Source organism: Ictidomys tridecemlineatus, chromosome 11 (genome assembly GCF_052094955.1).
Source record: "Ictidomys tridecemlineatus isolate mIctTri1 chromosome 11, mIctTri1.hap1, whole genome shotgun sequence".
NCBI lineage: Eukaryota > Metazoa > Chordata > Mammalia > Rodentia > Sciuridae > Ictidomys > Ictidomys tridecemlineatus.
In genome coordinates, this window is record NC_135487.1 from 65,356,005 (window position 1) to 65,378,242 (window position 22,238).

At 33.2% G+C, this 22,238-nt stretch overlaps 1 protein-coding gene across 50 annotated transcripts in view; it reads left to right on the plus strand.

Moving 5' to 3' along the window:
* The window catches only part of Adgrl2 (adhesion G protein-coupled receptor L2), a 619,253-nt gene that overhangs the window by 520,703 nt on the left and 76,312 nt on the right, over window positions 1-22,238 (plus strand). For all 50 annotated transcript variants that reach the window (XM_078026550.1, XM_021732267.3, XM_078026553.1 and 47 more), the window contains one exon: window positions 13,098-13,311. In XM_078026550.1, the coding sequence (XP_077882676.1) occupies window positions 13,098-13,311 (214 nt within the window). The remainder of the gene's footprint in view (window positions 1-13,097; window positions 13,312-22,238) is intronic.

Sequence of the window (22,238 nt, forward strand, 5' to 3'; positions counted from 1 at the left end):
GGCTAGTTTTGAACATGTGATCTTCATGCCTCAGCCTCCCGAGTCTCTAGAATTTCAGGTACGTGCCACCATGCTAGGCTGGAAGCTTGAACTTTTATCAGTTATACCAATGGAGCTGCAGTAACCAGGTTTTGGGTCACCACTCTGTGCACACAAAATTAAGCATTTAACGATTGACATGCACTGTTTTGAGTACTTCACGTGTGACTTATTTAGTCTTCACAAAACCCAATGCAATGTAGGACCCACCTATTATTATTCCCATTTTACTGATAGGGAAAATGAAATACAGTTTGGTCTCGTAAGCAGGAACATTCAACAAGTAAACAGAGGAGTCTAGTTCAAACCCAGTCTGTTTCAGAGAGTGTACATCTGAGTATAGCATATGCATAAAAATTCTTAGAAATAAGCTTTCTTGTCACAGAAGACTTTCAAGGTATTTGTGCAGCAAGCAAATAGGTTGTAAAGCACATGAAAGAAAGCCAGCAAACTAGCTAGCCCGTGGAATGTAAGTGGGTACTTTTCTACAAGTTAAATTTAGCTGAGAAGCTTATAGAATACTGTTTCAAAGCAGAACAGACAGTAGAAGTCAGAAGTCCACATCACTCAGGAGAGGAAACAGCATTTTGCTAAAGGGCAGGAAGGGTTCTTTCTTTGCCATCTTGGGCATCCTAAGGAATAAAGATGTACTGACTCTACTCTTTGCCTTTTGAGTTAAGTATGGTGCTCAGGGTTGTGCATGTGGGTCACCTCAGACTCTGTCCTTAATGCTTCTCTCCCTTCTCTCCTTTCACAGTAGATAACTTCTCTTTGAAAAACCTGGCATTTATTACTCTGATTTTGGAGGTCCTGTACACATAATTTGTATAACTGCAAAACTTATCATCCTATCACTTAATTAAGTGTTTTGATGGTTTCATGATAAAGGAGGAAGCTCTTGAGCCCCAAAGGAGAGGGTGAGCTAAAATCTGAGCATATAGGATGAAATTGCAACTAGGGGGAAAAATAATATGAAGAACATTATAGAGGCAGTCATGCATATCCAGATTTTAAATAGTGAATAAATTAAGACTCAATTCTATATAGTGTAAACAGATTAACTTTGTCATTTAAGTAAGTTACGTGTAATCAATAAATTATTGGATTTTTCTATAATAGTTTTCTGGCACAAGTAGCATTTCCTTCTGTCTTTTATATGAGTAACTTATTTCCAGAAGAACAGTTCATTCATCTGCCTTTCAACATGTAAAATTTTACGTAACAGCAAAGTACCAGCTATGGGATGTACTGGGAAGAAACCTAGACTAAGTTGAGGACATTTGGAACAAACTGCAAGGAGGGACTTACAGTTGGGAGAGGTGGAGATTAGGAAAAACCCTTTCAGTCTATAGGAATATTTTGTTGGAGATAAATGCTCATTTTCTTATTGCATAAATATGTTTGGGCATAGGTCATTTGGGCAATGCAGGGATACTTTAAGGTAATTTTGCTGCAGGGAACACTGATATAGGCAGTCTTGGAAAAGCCACTACAGTTTCTCAATGTCCCTATAGAGGTCTGGTGTATAGTCTCTGTTAGCTCCAAACAAGAAAAATTAAACATACTTTGGTATCACTTTAGTTCTTAGAATGAGATAGTATGTTTTTGAATTGCTCTCACAAAGGGGTACAGAATCTTCCTTATCTTCCTAGTCTGCTTTAAATCCTTAATTCAACTTCTGTTTTCTGGTACCTCAGGGTTAGTGGCCAGTTTTCCTGAGCTCCTGGATTACTGAGCTCCATGGGTTTCAATGAATGGATCACTGTTAGGCCAAAATGTGTTATTGTTTCCTAGGTCCCTTTACCCTCATGGCTGTGTCCGCAGGAGTAGATTCATAATTCTTTTGCCTATTTATCTGGGAACCCATTACTAAGTCAATAAATCTTATCATTGTATTATTTGTGATATTTATTTTTATTTGTACCTTATATTATTTTGTATTATGATATTGTGGGGTTTTTTTTTTTTGAGTGCATCACATTACATTTTATCAGTGTATATTTAAACCACTTCTGTATTTTGGAAGTTTATTTTATGTCAATTTTCATAAATATCTTTTACCCAAATTCTTGCCTAAATTTTGGATAACTTTTAGAATATATCCTTATAAATGAGATTTGGTAATGGTTCTTTTAAAAAAAGATTGTACCGTTCATAATCTCAGGAATATTTGAGGCTGCCTGTTTTATAATACCTGAACAAACAAATCTTTGGTGATGTGATAGGAGACAATGTGTACCAAATTTAATTTTTAAATATATTTTGTGCTTATCAACTAAATTGAATATTTTATGTTTCTACTGATAGTTATTTGGAGACCTTTTATTACTAGAACTTGAGTATCTTGGGGGACATAAGTTGTGCTTAATTAAATATGTGTGTGTTTTCTGATGTTTAAATTTCAGAATTGCTTTATCTTAATTTCTAATGAATTTCAGTTTCTGTGTGGTCAGTGCTTTTAGGTTAGCGTACATTGTTATATCCATCAATGTTTTTACCTGGTTTTCAAATAAAGACACCAGGATACTGGCAATTGAAGCGATTTATCTAGTCACACACTTCTTTCAGGGATTCTAAGCCAAATCAGGTATACCCCTTGTCCAGATTTGTTTTGTTATAAAATAGTTATCCATTGTAAAATGAAACACTTCAATAACATCTGTAAAGATCATTAAATTAATGTTAGGAGGAAGGAATATTTAAATGGTACATTTTTAAAATGCAATTATCCACCTGATCATATCCCCACTTCCCATATTACATCACCTTTCAGTGCTTTGGTAAGCAGAGAACTTACTCTAATGATCTTGTTCTTCCTGATTTAATTACCTCTGTGATAAATTTAAACCACAAGACTCTATAACTGTTTCTACTTAATATCAAAACATCCACTGAGAAAACTGTAGTTATATTCACTTATTTTGCCTGAATTATTTGAAATAGTGGTTGACAAATATTTTTGTAAATGACCAGATGGTAAATACTTTAGGCTTTGTATGCCAAAAGGCATAACCAAGGGTATCATAAATATTTATATAACGAGAGAAATGAATATCTAAAAAATTTATTGACAAATTAAAATTTTATTATAGAACACTGAAATGTGAATTTTATCTAATTTGCATGCATCACGAAATATTGTTCCTTTGATTTTTTTTAAACACATTATATTATTAAAAAAAGTCATTCTTTGTCATGGATCATGGAAAAACAAGCAGTCAAATGTTATTTAGAACAAAGTGTGTGGGTAATCTGATAGAGTACATCTGTCTTTTATATGCGGAACATTTGAGTAATTACTATATTTTTGTATTAAATATATTAATACATAACGATTTTATAAGAAAAATGAAGTTCATTTGTAAAGAAACGTATTTACATTTTTCCAGTCAGCAAGTGGCAGAACTAACATTCATTGCCCAGGTTCTTTTATGTGCTCACTGTTACCTCTTTCGTATCAATCATGGAAATCCGCACAATGGATATTAGTCATGATTACTCATCTTAGTCATGATGCTACATGGATTTGAGAAATGTAATTTCCTAAAACATGCTTGTTAGTATAAATCAAATCCTAAACTTACTCTCATTTTCTGATAAGAAGCATTTGATTATTCTCGGAACCCTTAGCAAGCCTTTCTTCTGTAGTTCTTCCTTCCTTGAATAGTAAGCTTTTAAATCCAGTAACATTCAGCATCAAAGGGATGAAATTAAAATTATCTGAAGTTGTAAAGGGAAATAAACATTTAAAGTACCAGGAAAGGGGCATTAGAGTCGTACACCAGGGCACAGCAACACTAGCTCAAACGGGTCCCTATGAACCTTTTTTTCCTGGAACTCCTTGTAATTTGTTAGAATCTCTGGGTCTAGAAGTTGGAACTGCTCTGTTGCCTCTGCACTGTTGGTACCTATAGGGAGCAGGTATGAAAGACTACAATGGGCCTTAGTGTGTCGGGGCAGGGCCTATACCATTGGATCTGCTACCATGCTGTTTCTTAGTTCTCTTGATGTTCAGCTTGACAGTTAAATACAAGAAAGGATATAATTTTAACTCTGCAGAAAAGTAGTATTATTTCTCTTTTAAGGTAACATTTTATAACTTTGCAATATCAGATTAAATATATCTCCCTCCAACTCCTTCCCTGAATGTTATGGTGACATAGATAGATTTGAAAACTTTTGAGTGTGTTCTTTAAAACGTATCATTAAAAATTGAACACATCTGAATAGCAAAGCACAAACATGATAACACCCAAAATAACTTGAACTCAAAGTTACTACATTGTCATTTAAGAAATGATTTTATAACCTAGATACTATTTTGGGCTTGGTTTCTGTCCTAACTCATAGATTGCAGTTGGTAAAGTACTTCTATAAGTCATCTGCTTTCTTCAGGAAAGACTTGAACACTGGGTGGGCTATCTGCAGTTTGTGGGAATGGTGGTGTTGAGGTAGTATTAATGGTTTGTTTGCCTTATTCCAAAAGTTTAAAGGAGGAATCAGAATGTGCTAAGGACACAAATACTTCAGGAATAAATGAATAATGCTGTTTTCCACTTGGTGATGGTCTTCATTATTTTGTTCATATCCATTGCACCTTGAGATGAGGCTCACAAAGTGGGCTCACCACTGCATTTGATTTCTCTTATTAAGGCATTTTGCAGTTTCTTATTGGTCCAGGAGCATTTATTGACAAAAGTAATAGCACACTAATTGCTGTGTGTACGGGAGTATTGTTTATACTACTACTACTACTACTAGTACTACTACTACTACTACTACTACTACTACTACTACTATTATTATTTATTTTTTTGTGCATGTATGTGTGTTTTGCTGGGGATTGAACCCAGGGCCTTGTGCATGCAAGGCAAGCACTCTACCAACTAAGTTATATCCCCAACCTGCTATTATTATTTTTGTCTTATTCCTTGCTTGGTTAGTTGTTCCCATAAGCTCCATGTATCTTTTAGATATTTATCTTTGCATCTGGTTGTGAGATAAAAATAATTCTATTATTAGAGAGTTTTATATGTTAGTATTAGTGATTTCACTTTAAAAAATAGTCCTGACTTACAAAGTTCTTTGAGGTTTTAGAGGAAAACAGTGCCTTTTTGGAAAGTATGTAGGCAGCAGTTCATGAAATTGCTCCTTTCATCAGTGAAGAAGAAATTAAATATCTGGCACTTTTTAAATGATCAAATTGTTAGCGTGGGTAATACTTTGTGTTGAGACTGATTTCAGTTTGTGTTACTTTTTTTCCGTATGAATTGTGAAACGAATACCTCACAGGCGTGCATCTGGGAATGTAAGGTTTTCTCCTGTAGGACATGTGTTTGAGTCAGCTGTGGTTGAAGTGATTGCCTTTGGATTCCTGAGTGGGAAGGAGAGAAATGAGGGGGTGGTTTTAGTGCAGTTTCAATGTTGTTAACTCTTAACTTCTGGGGTTAATATTAATTGGACCCCTTACAGATACCTTTGATGAAGAAGGAGTTCGCAGGGAACTGCTTCACATATTTAGAGTTTGTTGTTGCCTAATAAAAGCACATTGACATGTAAACCTTACATACATTCGCAATTTAGTTTAAATATACCTTTTTACAAATGAAATTTTGGGTAGTAGTTTTGTGACTTAAAAAATATTGTTGTTTATGTTTAAATATAGCATAATTTTAACACTTTTTGATCTGGGAGACCTGCCTGGGAAATCCTTCAAATGAAGTCTCTGCTCTGATTAGTTTTATTCATCAGACTTTAATGCAGTGACAGGAAAAGAAAAGAATTCTATTTAGCTAAGCTCTGCTTGGGTCAGTCATTAGTACTCTGAGACTGGGTGGAAAAGTTAATGGAATTTCTGATAACAAAAGAATAATAAAAGAAATCATTAAATAGAAGATTATATTAAATAATCAATATAGAAGTGGAAAGAAATTGTGTTACCTGAGATGATGAAATTGGTGTTTTGTTATTCTGTAATTATTCTCTGTTGACAGTGAATAAATTATACAGAATTACTTCAGAACTTTAATTTGGTAATACAATGTGAACAACCTAAGAAATTGCATTTCTGATGCTAACTTCTTAAGGTTAAACTGGTTTTTAAATAAGTATAAAAATTAGAATTGTAAACAATAGCTCCTACTTCCCTGGGGGGGAAATGGAGGGGAGACAGTGTAAAGTTACTAGTCTCCTTTTTTTCTTTTAAATGATTAATGATCACAACTCTGGGATATTTTGAATTCTAGAAGTTAGTCAGTCAAGGGCACATCTTTAAATTGGAATCTCATTGAATAGTGGGCTCTTGTGAAGATATCATCTTTGTCGTGTTTATATTTTTATCTCTTTACATTTGTATTTTTTATAAAATATTTTCTAATAATATGCATACTTAAATGTAATATCAGAAACTTTTAATATAAATAAAGATAAAACTGTAGAGGCTTTTTTTTCTTCAAAAATAATTTTATATTCTCGTGTGTATTTGACATCTTTTTGAATATAGGAATTAAAGTATGAAGCAAATGGCAAAATACAGTGAAAACTGAATGCCTGCTGGGTTCCAGGTACTTTGTTGAAAATCAAAAAATAAATAGAATTTATTCCCGTTCCATTGCAATCTCAAAGTACAGAATGGGAAGAAATACAAATTCAGAGCATGTTTTCTACTCTGTTAGAAGAGCTCACAATTATGCACACTCATTTCACTAATACATCCATTTATTTAACATATCTTTATTTTGTGTCCTCTGTGAAGAATACTACAAACTGTCTTTTTATGAAGTTTTGGCTTTCTAGTGTTGAACCAGGTAGATAGTGCATCTTTATTACCCTCACACAAGGATCATTCTCATTTCTGTTTACTTTATATCCCTGGTGTCTAAAAGAACACAGGCACATAGTAGGCTCTAGGCAATTATTGGAAGAAATTGGTGGCCTATACCTGAGGTCAGATTTCTTTTCTCTATGGTCAAGGATGCCTTGAACTGGATCATAAAGGCTCATTGTTGCCTAAGAGAAGATGAGCAGAATATCCTGTGTGGAGTGAGTAGTTTAAACATTGGCATTGGGTAGTTGTGTGATATTGAGGATAGATACGAAATTCAGTCAATTAAAAAAAAAGAATATTGGAATTAAAGTATTATACATGTGAACTTTGGAAAAATTGCAGCTATGTGCTGAGACTATCAAGAGTGTTTCTTTTGTGACTTATGTTATTTTTAATAGATAAGCTTGTCAGGAATTTTCCTTTTAAAGTTCAGTATTAAATAGATAGTATTTTATAACTGAAATTACTGTTTTAAAATGGTACGTGTTAATTATTACTTAGTGGTAGATAATTTAGAAGTTTTTAAATGGGCACGATCAGTTTCTTTCTCATAAGGAGTTTAATCCCAAATGTTTTGAAGGACTCATAGTGCATACTTTCTCTTTAAAATATTGAGAGGCTTGTCAGAAGTGGCAATATTTGAACTTAACAGCTGAAGATATGGTACAAGTACATTTTTTTTTTTTTTTTTACTTTAGAGCATCCCAAGTGTCTAGAATTTGGGACTCTTAGCAAATATCAAAGTTAAAGCTTTTTTTCTTGAGGTTTATGTAATTTGATATTTGTCCATTTTTTGTCTTAGTTTTTTTATTACACAGTTCTTAGATATTTTTAATGTATTTCTAGTGAAAAACAGCATTTTTGACAAACTGATTTTGCTTAACAAAATATTGTAAATATTTAAATAAACTGCAAACATTTTTTATAGAATTAAAAAATGCTTCATAATTTAAAACATCCAATTCATTTTTTTTGAAATTTATCTTAAGATGAATAGAACTTCTTAATAAAAATGACAAAAGAAACTAAGGCATTATTACTTATTTATATTCAGCTAATTATTTTGTAGTTAACATGATTTTAAATTGAGCATTTTCTGTTATAAAAATTCCATATTTCTGGGAGGATTTGGTTGATGTTTCACACTAACCAGATTTGGGTACAAATTGGTGTTTTTTTGGCCAGTGTGCTTATGTTACAAAGTAACAATTATATTCTTTTATTTTCTTTAGCATGAAAACAAGGTTATAGGTGACAGGTTGTTTTTTTTTAAACCCTCTGCCTGTCACAGTTTAGTCTTGTCACATACTTCAGATCTGCAAGAGAATTATGTGTTAATGAACACAAAAGAGATATTTTAGGATTTGATTGATAGCTATTTCTGAAATGGAATTAATCAAATAAATGGAAAAACAGAGTGACCTTCTATAAATTTAAATAAAACAGGGTTTTAACACACTGCTTTTGATATAAAAAGTTTTATTATACATCCTTGAATTTTAAAATTGTGTTCCAATGACTCCATGAATATGCAGAGATAAATGGAACAGTTGAAATATTAGTGAATTAATTTATCTTTGAGATTTACTTTTAACACTCATTTCCATTTTAGGAAGAAATCTCATTAACATATATAAATAAGAATAATTCAGAGACTTCATATGCCATCTCTCATAATAGACTATGGCTTGAGTTAATGTTTCAGTACAGCTTGGAGTCACAGCCTCAGTCCCATAGAGGTCCCTCATAATCAAAAAGCATTGTGCTTCCAGGGGCCCTCAGACAGCATGAGCAGTAGCATCCATGACAGGGTTTAGTTCAAAGTAATTAAGGAAAACAGTACCAGAAAAATTGAAATTTTTATATTACAGCTTAATAACACTTGTTATAGGAATGCATGATTTTATAAAAATGTGTAAAGAATAGACTGAGCAGAGATAATGGGAGCAAAGCAAAATGTTTCTAATCAAGGCCTTTACAACAAAGTATGCATACTATTTGGTGTCAGAGCATCTTGTGATTTTGTAAAAATGTTTATATGTGATTGGAAATCCAGTGATGGAATTCCAATTCTGGTCTTAGGATTTCCACTTAGTAGTAGTGCATCTGTTCATTAGGACTTCTTCCCTGAATGTGGATGATTTCAGTCCTGTGTCCTAGCACCTGTTGCTGGGAGGTATTTTTTCCCAGTCACTATCCTAAAGCACAGAGAGTTACTGCTTGACATTCTGTAGCTTGAGGAGGGGAGGCTGTCTCTTCAGAATCATTTGTTCCCAGAGGAGAAATGGAGCAAAACAGTTCATTTTACTCTAAGCACTGCTATTTGGTGGCATTCACATTTGCACAGCATAAAGCTGCAATATTGATTTTTTTTTTTTTTTTGCTCACTGGGCTTCCCACCAGTTCTTTCTTCAGTTGTCAAGATTGCAAGATGGATTGTATTACGCTTTGCTTGTTGGGATGTTTTTTTTTTTTTTCTTTGTTGAAATAAAAATAGATTAAAAATAGAGTTTAAAATAAATATCATAGTAATGGTGTGGATAAAAGTCTTTAATTTAGGGATTTCTTGATGTTGATTATTTTGACTGAGCCATTTATTTGCATACTTGGCCATGTGATGTACTCTTTACTTTTCTGCTCCTCTTCTTTACCCAATACTGAAGGCACCATAACTCTGTCATCTACAATTGGCTGAGTTTCAGATCTTAATTTTATTCTTACTGGATATGTAATCATGGAAAATATAGTCATTCTGTACCTCAGTTTCCTTCTCTGTAAAATGGTGATCACCTATCTGTATGGTTGGTTTGAGGACTTTTAGTTAGGAAATATTTGTAAAGTTCTTAAAGGAACTTGTGTCAATGATGGTACAGAGAATCTTCTTCCCCCAAAAAACAAATGTAAAATTGGACAAAATTGTCAAAAGCAATCATTTTGGCCTCTGAAAATTAACTAAAGCCAAACAACTAGTGGGGAGCATACACTTTTGAAAATCTGTTAGAACTTCCACTATGAGCAGTGGAAGTTGAAAGTGTGAGGCTGCTCCTGCCCCTCATCTCTCATGGTTAGCTGTCATTGTAGTAGCTTCATCAGGAGAAGGCTGGTCTTCCAACACAGTGACTTTGCTGCCAGAGATGTTCAGGGTGGAAACCAAGACCCAAGAGCATTGTCAATTAAAACAGTAGACGCTGTAGGAAATAAACATCTGCCCCTGCCTCTCCCCACATCGTAGCTCTTCTACCATTTGCTGTGGTCCAAGTTACAAAGCACTATGCAGGCACCACCAGGAAATGAGGAGCCACTAGATCTTTAATCATTCTTGACTAACTAGGAAGGTGCACACCTGTACAGAGAGGTGTGATAGGGCTGGCAGAAAGCAAATAGCAGGCTGATTTGAAAACTATCTGAACTTTGAATACTCTTCCCAACACTCATATCAGCAGAGTGGAACATTACTATGGGCTCATAGTTTTTGTGCAAAATTTATGTCTGATCATTGGCTGATCACTAAGCTGTACAAAGACAGAGGATAACTTCTAGGAACCTCGACTAAAAGGTAAAAACAAAGCAACAAGCAGAGATGTCGGTAGCTGTACACAGTGGTGGAGACAGATTTTGTAGATCAAGTCAGGACACTAAAAAGAAAACACAACAGCTACAATTTCTCTGGGGAAAGTAATATGAATCCACAGTTGGTGGATTAATAACAGAATATTATTTGAAATGTATAGTTTCCAAAAAAACCCCAGAAAGTTCACAAGATACACAAAGAAACAGGAAAGTTGATCCATAATCAGGAGAAAAAGCATTCTGTAAAAACTGCTTCTCATGTAGCCCCAGATGATAGATTCAGCAGGAAAACTTTTCAGAGCATCTATTATAAATATGTGCAAAGATTACAGTAAAACTGTATTTAGAGAATTAAGAGGAAGCATCATGACAATAACTTAACAAATATGAAATCTCGGTAGAGAAATAAAATATTACTTTTAAAAGGCCTTAGAGAAAATCTTGGTACATCTTAGTTGTTGTTTTATCAGTGTATTATAGATCAACACCCCACTCGTAGCCTTACCCCCAGTGCATCCCACCTTTATCTGAACCTGGAGATTCGAATTCAGTAGGTCTGGAATACAACTTGAAGCTCAGTCATGAAAAGCTTCACTTACAGCCATGTTTATGATCCTGCAAACTAACAACAATAAAAATTAAAGGATTCAGTTTAAAAATCAAAGAGCTTCATAATCAATTCTGTGTTTCTGACAAAACAGTAAGAATTTTGAATTATGGCTCCAAGCCAGTCTTTTAATAGCATGTTCTAATATTCCTCACATTTTCTAATAATATGATTTATTCTGTTTTATTATGGAATTAAAATTGCAAATCACCTCTGCCTTTAAAGTAGATTGTGCTCAAAAATATTATTTAATGTCACTTGTTTGAGGTTCCATATAGCTTTTTCCACAAATAAATATCAGCTTCTAAATTTGTTTTAATTGAAAGTATTTATATAACAGTACTGATTTAAGCTTAGTTATTTGACAGGAAAGGAGGAAATTGCTGTTGTCTGTGTATGTCTGTCCCTCCCCGCCGCCCCATACACACACACACACACACACACACACCATCTTTCAAAGCTGGGCGTGCTTACTGCTATTGTCCTGACATTTGTCTGGTTCTGTTTGCTGCCCAGTTTTTTTTTTTTTTTAACATCAAATATTTTGTTTGAGTAATTTTAATAGTTTGCCATGATTTCCTAATGGTTTCCAGGTTTCAGATATCACATTCCCCACCCCACCCACTTCCTGTTCAATCCAGTTACACCTTTAGTTTTCTCAGTAGAACTGAGCATTCAGCCAGGTTTGAGAGTTGCCAGTCCAGACCACACCAATATGTGACCCAATAACCCATTAAGAACATTATTTGTCTCTTGGAAAGAAGGTGCATTTTTGTCTAGGTGACTTTCTCTTCCATTGAATTAGTAAGAAGCATTGTACAATAAGGATTCAGAGAACAGTTTTTGGCATTGGGTTGACCCGAACACAACCCAGCTCTTCAAGCTGGATGTTACTTTTGATTTTGAGTGTCAGGATCACCCAATAGGACACATGGGATAAGTTATATCATGCAGAGTAACTGAAAGTATAAAGATAAAAATAAAGCATTGTCTTTTATAATAGGAATACTGTAGATGGTGACAACCTAGAGAACTGAAATAAAAATTTCATGCACGAGGGTTTTGATGTGGAGGATCCATAAGTACCTTCCAGGCTGGCATAGCACAGATGTTTGTCCCCCAGAGACATATTTGCTATCCTTGGCTTTCTTTTTTACCTTTTGTCCTATGTTCTGTCGCTTTAGGGGAGAACCCTATTTGAAAATTGTAATTCAGACTTCAAATTGTAACCTGTTATTCTATTCAAGAACTTTTTTTTTTTTTTTTTTTTGGTGGCACACACTAACAGTGGTTGTCTACACTTGACTGGATGTACAATGAATAAATTCACATAGCATTTTAAGTATTTTAATGCACACTTCTCATCACTTTAGAGCCATACAGGTAGGAAAAATAATATCACAGATGTTTCATCTTCATTTTGCAGATTACAACCCTGAAGCTTAGAGAAATTTTTGCCATTTTGGGTCTTTTAATTGATTTGATTGGAGCAATAACGTTTCCTTTGTCTGTTGAATCCTTTCAGCCATGTCAGTGTCTATAAGTTGAAAAGGTTAACAGCTGTGTTCCACTGTCTTAAGTATCTTACTTATTTTGGGGAAGAACTGCTAAGACAAAGGTATTTGGGGATAATGATGCTGATAGCAAATTTATATGTATACATTAAACAAGAAAGTATAACAGAACTTGTAATTCATTGCACAACGAAAAGTTTTCCTTGATTAATGTTTATATATGATATTTGTAAAACTTGTCACTGTGTATACAGTCGATCGAATTTGTCATTTCTCCTTGGATTTACTGAAAAGGAGCTCTTTAGCTTGTGTTTACACTAGGTCATGAAGAAAATATTTTGTTTGAGTCATTTTAAAGTATCTTATAAGGATGAGTCCAAGTAAAGATATATTAAATAAAATTGATAATAAATTTCAGACTTGGTGTTAAATGAGTTTCTCACATCTTTTGACTGTAGATGTGAATCATATTACTGGAAAGTGTATTGTTAAAATAGTTTTGCAAATTAATTAAAGTCTAATTTTCTTTTCTTATTTTAAGGTTTCAGCAGAGCAGCTTTACCATTTGGGTTAGTCAGGCGAGAATTGTCCTGTGAAGGTTATTCCATAGATCTGCGCTGTCCGGGCAGTGATGTCATCATGATCGAGAGCGCTAACTATGGTAGGACAGATGACAAGATTTGTGATGCGGACCCATTTCAGATGGAGAATACAGACTGCTACCTCCCAGATGCCTTCAAAATCATGACTCAAAGGTAAATATTCATGTATTTATGGTTGCATTTTGTCTAGTATGTTTATCCAAGTTTGTAGAATTAATGTAATTCCAAAATGAATAGACACAGCCCATATCTCAGTTATGTATGAAACTGAGTTGGATTTTTTCACTACTGTTGATTTTTACTTTGTTTTCTACAATATTCAGACTTGTATATTATTTTAATATAGCCTGAAAGAAGGATTATATACTATATATCTTTTATATATTATAAAAGAGGAAGAATAATAATTCAAATGTAATCTTTTTTAGAGCTTCAAAAATTTGAAGTATTTTATATAATAATTAAGAAGGTTTAAATGTTTAGTTCTTTGTCAATCGGTGCTCCTTAGCTTTTTAAAAAAGTAAGCTTTATCCTGGTGCAGTGGCTCATGCCTGTAATCCCAGTGGTTCCGGAGTCTCAGGAAGGAGGATAGCAAGTTCAAAACCAGCCTCAGCAAAAGTGAAGCACTTAGCAACTCAGTGAGACCTTGTCTGTAAATTAAAATATAAAATAGGGCTGGGGATGTGGCTCAATGGTCACATGCCCCTGAGTTCAGTCCTCAGTATCCCCCCCTCCCAAATAAATAAATAAATAAATAAACAAACAAATAAATAAATAGTAAGCTTTAGTTTTTTGGTTTTTAAAAAAATATTTTTAGATCTAGATGTACACAATACCTTTATTTAGTTTTTTTTTTTTTTTAATGTGGTGCTGAGGATTGAACCCAGTGCTTCATTCATGCTAGGCAAGTGCTCTACCACTGAGCTTCAACCCTAGCCCAATCTTTTGTTTTTAAAAGCAATTTTAAATTCTAGTAAAATTGAACAGAAAGTACGGAGAGTTCCCATATAACTCCAATCCTTACATAAGCACAGTACGTTATCAGTATCTTTTACCAAAGCTGTATGTTTATTAAAGTCTATAAACCTACATACACATCCTTACCCCCCAAATTCATAGTTATCTTGTTTTGTTTATGCTTTTTTTTTTTTTTTTTTTTGGCGGCGGGGGTGGGGGTGTACTGGGAATTGAACCCAGGGCACTTTTTCCTCTGAGATACATCCCCAGGCTTTTTAATTATTTTAAATTTTGAGATAGGTTTCTCATTAAGTTGCTGAAGCTGTCCTTGAGCTTGTGATCCTCCTCCCTCTACCTCCCGAGTTGCTGGGATTACTGGTGTGCACCACTGTGCCTGTGATCATAGTTTAATCCCACTAAGAGTCATTCTTGGTGTTTTGCACTCCATGGGTTTTATAAATTGTTTAACAACAGGTGTCCACCATTGTAGCAAACAGAATAGTTTCACTGCCCTACAGATTCTCTGTGCTTTTTCTCTTCCCCTCACCCCTTTTTTCCCCAATGACTCCTGATAATTCCTTATCTTTTTACTATCCCTACAGTTCTATACTGTCATATAGTTAGAATCATATGTAGCTTTTTTAGATTGGCTTCTTTTCACTTAATAATATGCATTTAAGTTTTTGCCATGTCTTTTCTTCCTTCATAGTTCATTTGTTCCTAGCAGGGAGTAATATTCCATTGACCAGACATTACCACAGTTTGTTTTTCTGTTTAAATACTGAAGGGCATTTTGATGTCTTTCAAGTTTTGGCATTTATGAATAAAGCTATTGTAAATATCTGTGTGCAGGTTTTTATTGTGGACATGTTTTCAGGACTTTTGGGTAATTACAAAGATTGTGATTGCTGGGTTTTATAGTGGGAGTACATGTACTTTGATTAGAAACTGTCAAGCTGTCTTCCAAAGTGGTTTATCATTTTGGATTCCCACCAGCAATGAATGGGAATGCTTCTGACTTCACACTCTTGCCAGCACTTGGTACTGACCATGTTTGGATTTAGCCAATGTAATTCGTATGCAGTGGTACCATCTATCTCCTTGGTTTCATTTATAATTCCCTAATGATGGAAGGTGTTATACATCTTCTCATCCATATTGCCCTCTTCCCTAGTGAAGTGTTCATTTAGTCTAAGCTCATTTCTCTAATAGCTTGTTTCTTTTCTTATTGTAAGGTTTCAAGATTTACCTTGTATATTTTGGATAATATTAAAAAAGAATTATATCTTTTCCAAATATTTTCTTCCAGTTTTTGGACTTCTCATGCTCTTGATCCATAGCTAGAGCAAACATAATAAAACAATACTTTCAAGTTACAGGAGTACATAGTTGAGTATACACTCTATGGATAAAGTCCTCTCAAGAGTTCAGACAACTTCTGGTTGTCTTTCCTAGCAGATTGAGCTTTTTTCACTCATGATTACATCTTAATTTAGAGGCGTATAGAGTGCCATCAATCTAACACATATGTTAATGTGGGGAACATATTTCTGAATAGTAACTGGGATTTCTTCTATTTTTAAAGAGCATATCAATAGGGGTAACCATTCTAATAAGATTCTACTTTTTACAATTCGAACAATTCCTTTCTCTTTTATTACCTTGTACATTGCTTTAGATTATTTTTAAGACAAGGCATAAGGCAGATTGTCTTTTCCTTGAAGTTCAGAATCCCATTTCCACCCCCACCCTCACCTCCCACAAGCAGGAAAACTAAATTTCAGGACAATATAAAATGCGATATCATTGAATGTCTAAGGCACTGTAGTTTGTGTATTGGTTATAAATCGGTTTTTAGCTAACTTTAAAAAGATCACCATTCAATAAGGTAGGAAAAGGAGTCTTAAGTGTGTGTGTACATACACATTCAGATACTATAAAATACCTGAATTCCTGGGTTGAGAAGTACACTTTGATAATTGAATTTGATCAGTTTTATTTCTCCACTAAGTCCTAGTTCATTAACTGCAGAAAATAGTGCGTTATATAGAAACTTGCTATTTAAAATGCTGATACTGTTCATCAGGATTTTTTAAGAAACCAAAAAATATAAGTGTACTTTTGAAAGATTTCTACCAAGATGTTTTTACTTTCAATTCTTAATGAATTTTATTAATAATTAGTCAAAATCTTATTTGCATAAAATAAATTATGTTTTAAATGAATTCTTATTTAAAACATAAATCTTTTATAAACTATGTAAGTTTAGAATTGTGATCTATGAAATCACAGTGACTTAAAAATCCAAAATCTGAAATACTCAAAATCTGAAATCCTTTGACAGGTTGTAATCAAAACATAGACCCACTCAAAGTATTGTGTAAAATTATCTTCAGGTTGTATATATAAGATACTTTTGAAACATACACAAATTTTATGTTTGGTTCTTCACAATATCTAATTGTATATATCTAGATTGGGTTAGGTTTCAAGATTTACCTTGTATATTTTGGATAATATTATTATCCAAAGTACTGAAAATCTGAAATGTTTTTGGTCCCAAACTTTTTGGATGAGGAATGCTAAACCTGTAGAACATTTTGTACTTAGTATTTCAAAATTTTGGAACTACTTTTGTCAGGGAGACTGTAAGATTCATACTCAGAAACAACCATTTATTTATTCTTCACATGTTGATCTCTTTGTTCAGTGCTAGTATTATGAATTAGGCATCTGAAAAGCAGACTGGAAAGAAATAGGAAATGAAGAAGTTTTATTGATGGTTACCTGTTTTTATTAGGCTAACAAAAAGCAGTGGAAGTTGGTACAAAGAAAATGTTTGGAAGAACTGACTTTATGGTCTTGTACATTGTAGCTAATTTTTGTTTGCCTGTTTATATATGCATTTAAGTACACAACAGATACCCAGTCACATATGTCAGACTTATGCTTGCTCATATGAATATCATTACATGTTATAGGAAACAGGCAAAATAAAATGTCAAGTTATTTTCATCATTTATTTTATGAATGTGCAACTACATTTCTAGATATGTGAATGCTTTAGCAAGATCTAGAGATTGTCAGTATTTAAATTCTATGAACATAAGTAGTTGTTCTCTCCACCCTTCTTATCAAAACCTCAAATAGTATATGCTGTATTGGAACAGATAAAAGGGAAATAAAACTATTAATGGTTAACCTCCCCTTTTAAGTTGTATTACACAGGGGTTATAATTATTTAATAATCAGAATGACAGTTGAAACACAAACATTTTATTTAAAAGAAAGACAAAGTTAAGATGATTTCAAAATTAGGTTCATAAGATGATTTTAAAATTAGTGGTAGCTTATAAGCACCCCAGACTCTGTATGTCAGAACATGAACCTTTAAATAAGACTGCTATTCAGTATAGCATTTCAAATAGCTATAAGAGAAACAAGAGGGCAGTATTTTTGCCCCAGTATTATTGTGAATAATAATAATAATAGTTATTATTATTATAACCTTTATTTTATCCATTTATTTATTTATTTATTTTATGTGGGGCTAAGGATTGAACCTAGGGCCTTGCATGAGCTAGACGATCACTGTATCGCTGAGGCACAATCCCAGCCCATGAATAATTATTTTTGAAAGTGTAGACTATTTTGGCTCTTTAAAAAACACCAGGCTCCTAATAACTTAGCAAGTTTTTATATTTTTATTCCTCAAAAAATGTGATTTTTTAAAAAAAGTAATGCAATAAAGTGAGAGAGAGTATTATTTAATATAGAAGTTTCTCTATGGAAAGCTCAAATAAGAACATTAGTCTTTTCCCATTAAATTTGAAAGCACCATTTTCTGCATATAATGAAAGAAATCAAGAAATTTAAGTACCAGTTACAGTATTTTTTGCTTTGCATTTCAAGTTTTTTTTCATCCCTCTCCTCTACTGTTACCACTTTAGCAGTTTAGAATGAAGTAAATAAATTAACTTGTAATTCATATTTGTGATCATAAAAGTATTTGTATTCACTTCATATTTTCTATTTCCTGTTCAGTTTAAAAGTATAAAACTAAAGCTCTCTTAATAACTGATAGTATACTTTGAATTGCTTGGGATCAGAGGTATTTCAGATATTTGATTGTGGAATATATGCACAGACGTTACTATTTGACCATCCTAATCTGAAAGTCTAAAACTGAAAATTCTCCATCTGAATATTTGAATTTGGAATTTGGAACAGTTCAAAGATTTGATTTTCATATTAGGAATGCTCAAATTTTATGTTTGCTTTTAAATATTCTGAGTAGCTCATCCTAAAAAGTATGAAATGAAATTCTTTCTTAAAATGATTTATATTTTAATACATTACAGAATAGTCACCATTGCAGATTAAAAAAAAAATTTTAGCACTCTTTGAAGGTAATTGTTATGGGGCAACTTAAAATAATAAAATGAATTATAACATTTTGAATTTATTCACAAAAATATTTCTGTTCTTACTGTGAAGTAATTTATTAATAAGTAAATTAGAATTTAGCTAAGTAGTGTTGTTCTTTGCAATACTTGAGTACAGTCTAGTAGGTGTCTTGAACCAATGTGCTAAATTGTACCCAATGTCCTTTTCTCAAACGATTTATGTTCTTCACTTAAGAATCTGTCCATTATGAGCAAGGTAGTTCGATGTTTTTAATTATACTTTGAAATATGTCCTTAAATTTTTAGCACTTTGGACTAGATACCTAAAAGAAATTAAGTATGTCAATATTTTTTGATTTATTTTCAATATTGAATGTAAAGTTAAGTTGCATAGATACATTCTGTTTTACAGAGTCATTCTTATCATCTCATGAGTATTAGTGTAGCTTTGTAAATACAAAGAGGCATTAAAATACTAAGTACTAACCAGAAGAAGTTAGTGAGAACAGGTGCTTCAGTTATTCTCTGTGTTAGAAAGGTGTTTTGTGTAATTGATTGAAAGATAGCTTCTTTTGATTGCTTGTTTTTGAATTGTCCCAAGGAAAATAAAGGTATGGCTTAAATTAGGGAATTGGCCTGGTTACTTACACACTTTAAGTCAAATTTTTTAACACACACAGATTGCAGTTGGCTAGCATATCAGAGCATGACTTCGTTAGGCTTCTGCCTTTTTATTTTTATTCCACATATTTTTTATTGGTTCATTACAGTTGTATGTAATGATGGGGTTTGTTGTTACATATTTGTACATGCACACAATATAACTATAATTTGGCCAATGTCACTACCCAGCAAACCTCCCACCCCCAAGCTTTCTTATTAAATAAAATTTTGGTTGTTTAGCCATTGACATGAGTGGTTAAAGAAGAACATACAGAAGAAGCAGACATAAGCAAAAAGTTGATAGTTTCAGGTAAATAGATGATATCATTCAACAATATTATGTAGTTTGAGCATATAGAAGTCCTAGAGAACACCTGTATTTAACAGGTAGAGATAAAATTGCCCTTAAGGAAAACACAACTGGCATTGGAGGATAAATGTCTTATAAGCCTGCAGTGAAGTACAAAAGAGATATAATTTTTTCTTGATGTTTAAGATTTCTGATCTTTTTTGGCAGCTCAAATTAATTCTCTCTCTCTCTCTCTTTCTCTCTCTCTCTCTCTCTCTCTCTCTCTCTCTCACACACACACACACACACACACACACACGATTTTCAAAATAGAAATGAAGAAAATGGTAATCAGCCTTGTATAACTGAGCAAGAATTAGGTAGTAATCTATTCATATGGTACCAGGTAGTGAGTAAATATATGAGTTACAAATTAGAGGCATAAATCAGGGATTTTTAATCCTAGGGGAGAAAGAAAACTATCTACTTTCTAGAACTCATTAATTTAATTAATTTAAGCTAAGTGACAATGCGGTTGGGCTGATGAAAGTAGACTCTAAGATGTGGGCACCAGATAAATCTGTTTTCTTCCTATACTCCATTCAGTAATTTTCAGTTCTTGACTTTTTTTGTATAAACTGATCAAGGCCTAACCTGTTATTCTAAGTATGATAATTACATTTTATTTAACATTTTTAACCCAAGAAATTTTCTTTTGCCCCTGAGGGTTTGAAGGAATGTGTGAATTGTTTTCTTTTGTTTCTTTACATTATCATCATGCAAAGCGAGACTGGAAAATTTTAAGTGTCAATTACAGCATTTGGTAACAAGTAAGTCTGCCTGGAAAGGACTATGCCTACTGTAATGTGCAGAGTGATCTTTCCCTTTCCATGCCACCTGGCTGTCCCTGCTACTAGGCAGGGAATGTAACTAGGGACCCTCTATTGGGTGGGAGGTATGGCGTAATTAGGCCATAGCTTGTATTTTTAAAAGGTTACTGAATATCAGTTAGAGATGTACATAAAAGTGGGATTCATCATATTCTAACTTCTTTTCATTATATTTAAAGAATCCTTGTCATTTTAGACAGTACATTTCATTTCATCACTGCATGTGTATTCTCACTGATTTTTAAAACATCCATGGGAAGGAGTGGCAATACATTATAACTTTTCTTACATTGTGAGCCTTTGAAAAAGGTTTGAATTATTTGCCACAGGGGCTGAAATCTGAGATTGTCTATATACTGAGTGATTAATACCTTAGTGAAATTTTATAAAATTGTATTCTTAAATAACTTTGAATTTCAGTTGTTACATTTTAATTTTCAGATATTAATAGGTATTCGTAGAAAGTATTTTAAAAATGAGATCCTTGAAAACACACACACACACACAGAGACACACACATCTTTACTATAAGAAGTGATGAACTTCAAAGCTTCTCAGAATTTAGCCAAGAAAATCCATTAAAACACAGTCACAGTTCTGCTGGCGTTCTCCGGCCGACTTCATGATTATAGATTTCAGTTTGTACATACTCTCTTTGACACAGAAGCCTCTCAACTTTTTTATTGATCATTCAGTCTTCATAAAGAAGCTTTGTGTCCAAGTCAGAGGCATATGAAAGAGTTTATTTTATTAATACGTGTTTCCTGATCTCTTTTTATAGGTAACAATAAATATTACATTTACCTTCCTAAAAGGTATTCAGATCACTTTCTCATTAGTAGACTTCTTTGTTTTTCCTGAAGGAAAATATGAGGCTAATCTGTCTTTTCATCCAAGCTGATGTTTCATAGTATTTTGGGAATTGGTATATTTTATTCTTACATTATTATAAGTGCTTACTAGTTAGGAATACTCTTAGTATTTGTTCCCTATACTTACTCATTCCCATAGGATCTATGCCTGCTACTTCTGAGAAACTACATTCTTATCCTTATGCTATTTATCCCAAGTGCTTTTATCTATCTATGGTGTCAGGTTTATCAGCCATGTCCATTAGGATAGAATACATATGGGGAAAAATAAATAACTGTGATGCTACTAACACATCATTTCCATGTGATGTACTTAGGTTATTTTCTGTTAGTTGATGGATTTCCACTAATTCTCTCACTTGCCACTGAGTTGTTTTAATAAGACAACTAACTGGAATTACAACCACATATCTTTGGCCAAGGAACTGAGAGGGTACAAGTATAGATTCTTGAATCTAAAGATAGTAATAAATAACCATTAAAGCTCAAATTGGTATATCTAATTGGACACATTCTTTGCATGTCACTTACTGATGGACACTTAAACCTAAGCTCTCATTATAGAAGGGGAGACTATTGGCAGTAAAAAAAAACATGACCATATTAAACATTCACATTTAGTGTGCAAGAAAGATTAATAAATTAGAAGACTAATCATCTGAATATTCCTTACAATCTTGCTTGTCAAATGAAGGAAAAAAAAGTGGTCACATCAGTGCTTCTGCATCACAGGGTTCTCTGTTTCTCCTTTTAAAATGAAAATTAGTAAAACAATTTCCTTACTAGATAATGAAGACTGAAGAGTATAGATGTGAATTGCTTATTTTCACAGGTCTTTCCTAATTATAGATGGGATTTACCTCCTATGTTACTTGGTCAAGGAAGCAGTGCCATTTTCTCTGAGGACATCTATATAACTGGTTTTCAATATAATGTAAGGATTAGTCTATGAAATTTCAGAAGCTTGCATTTGAATAATACCTTAAAACTTTGAGTTTTCTTT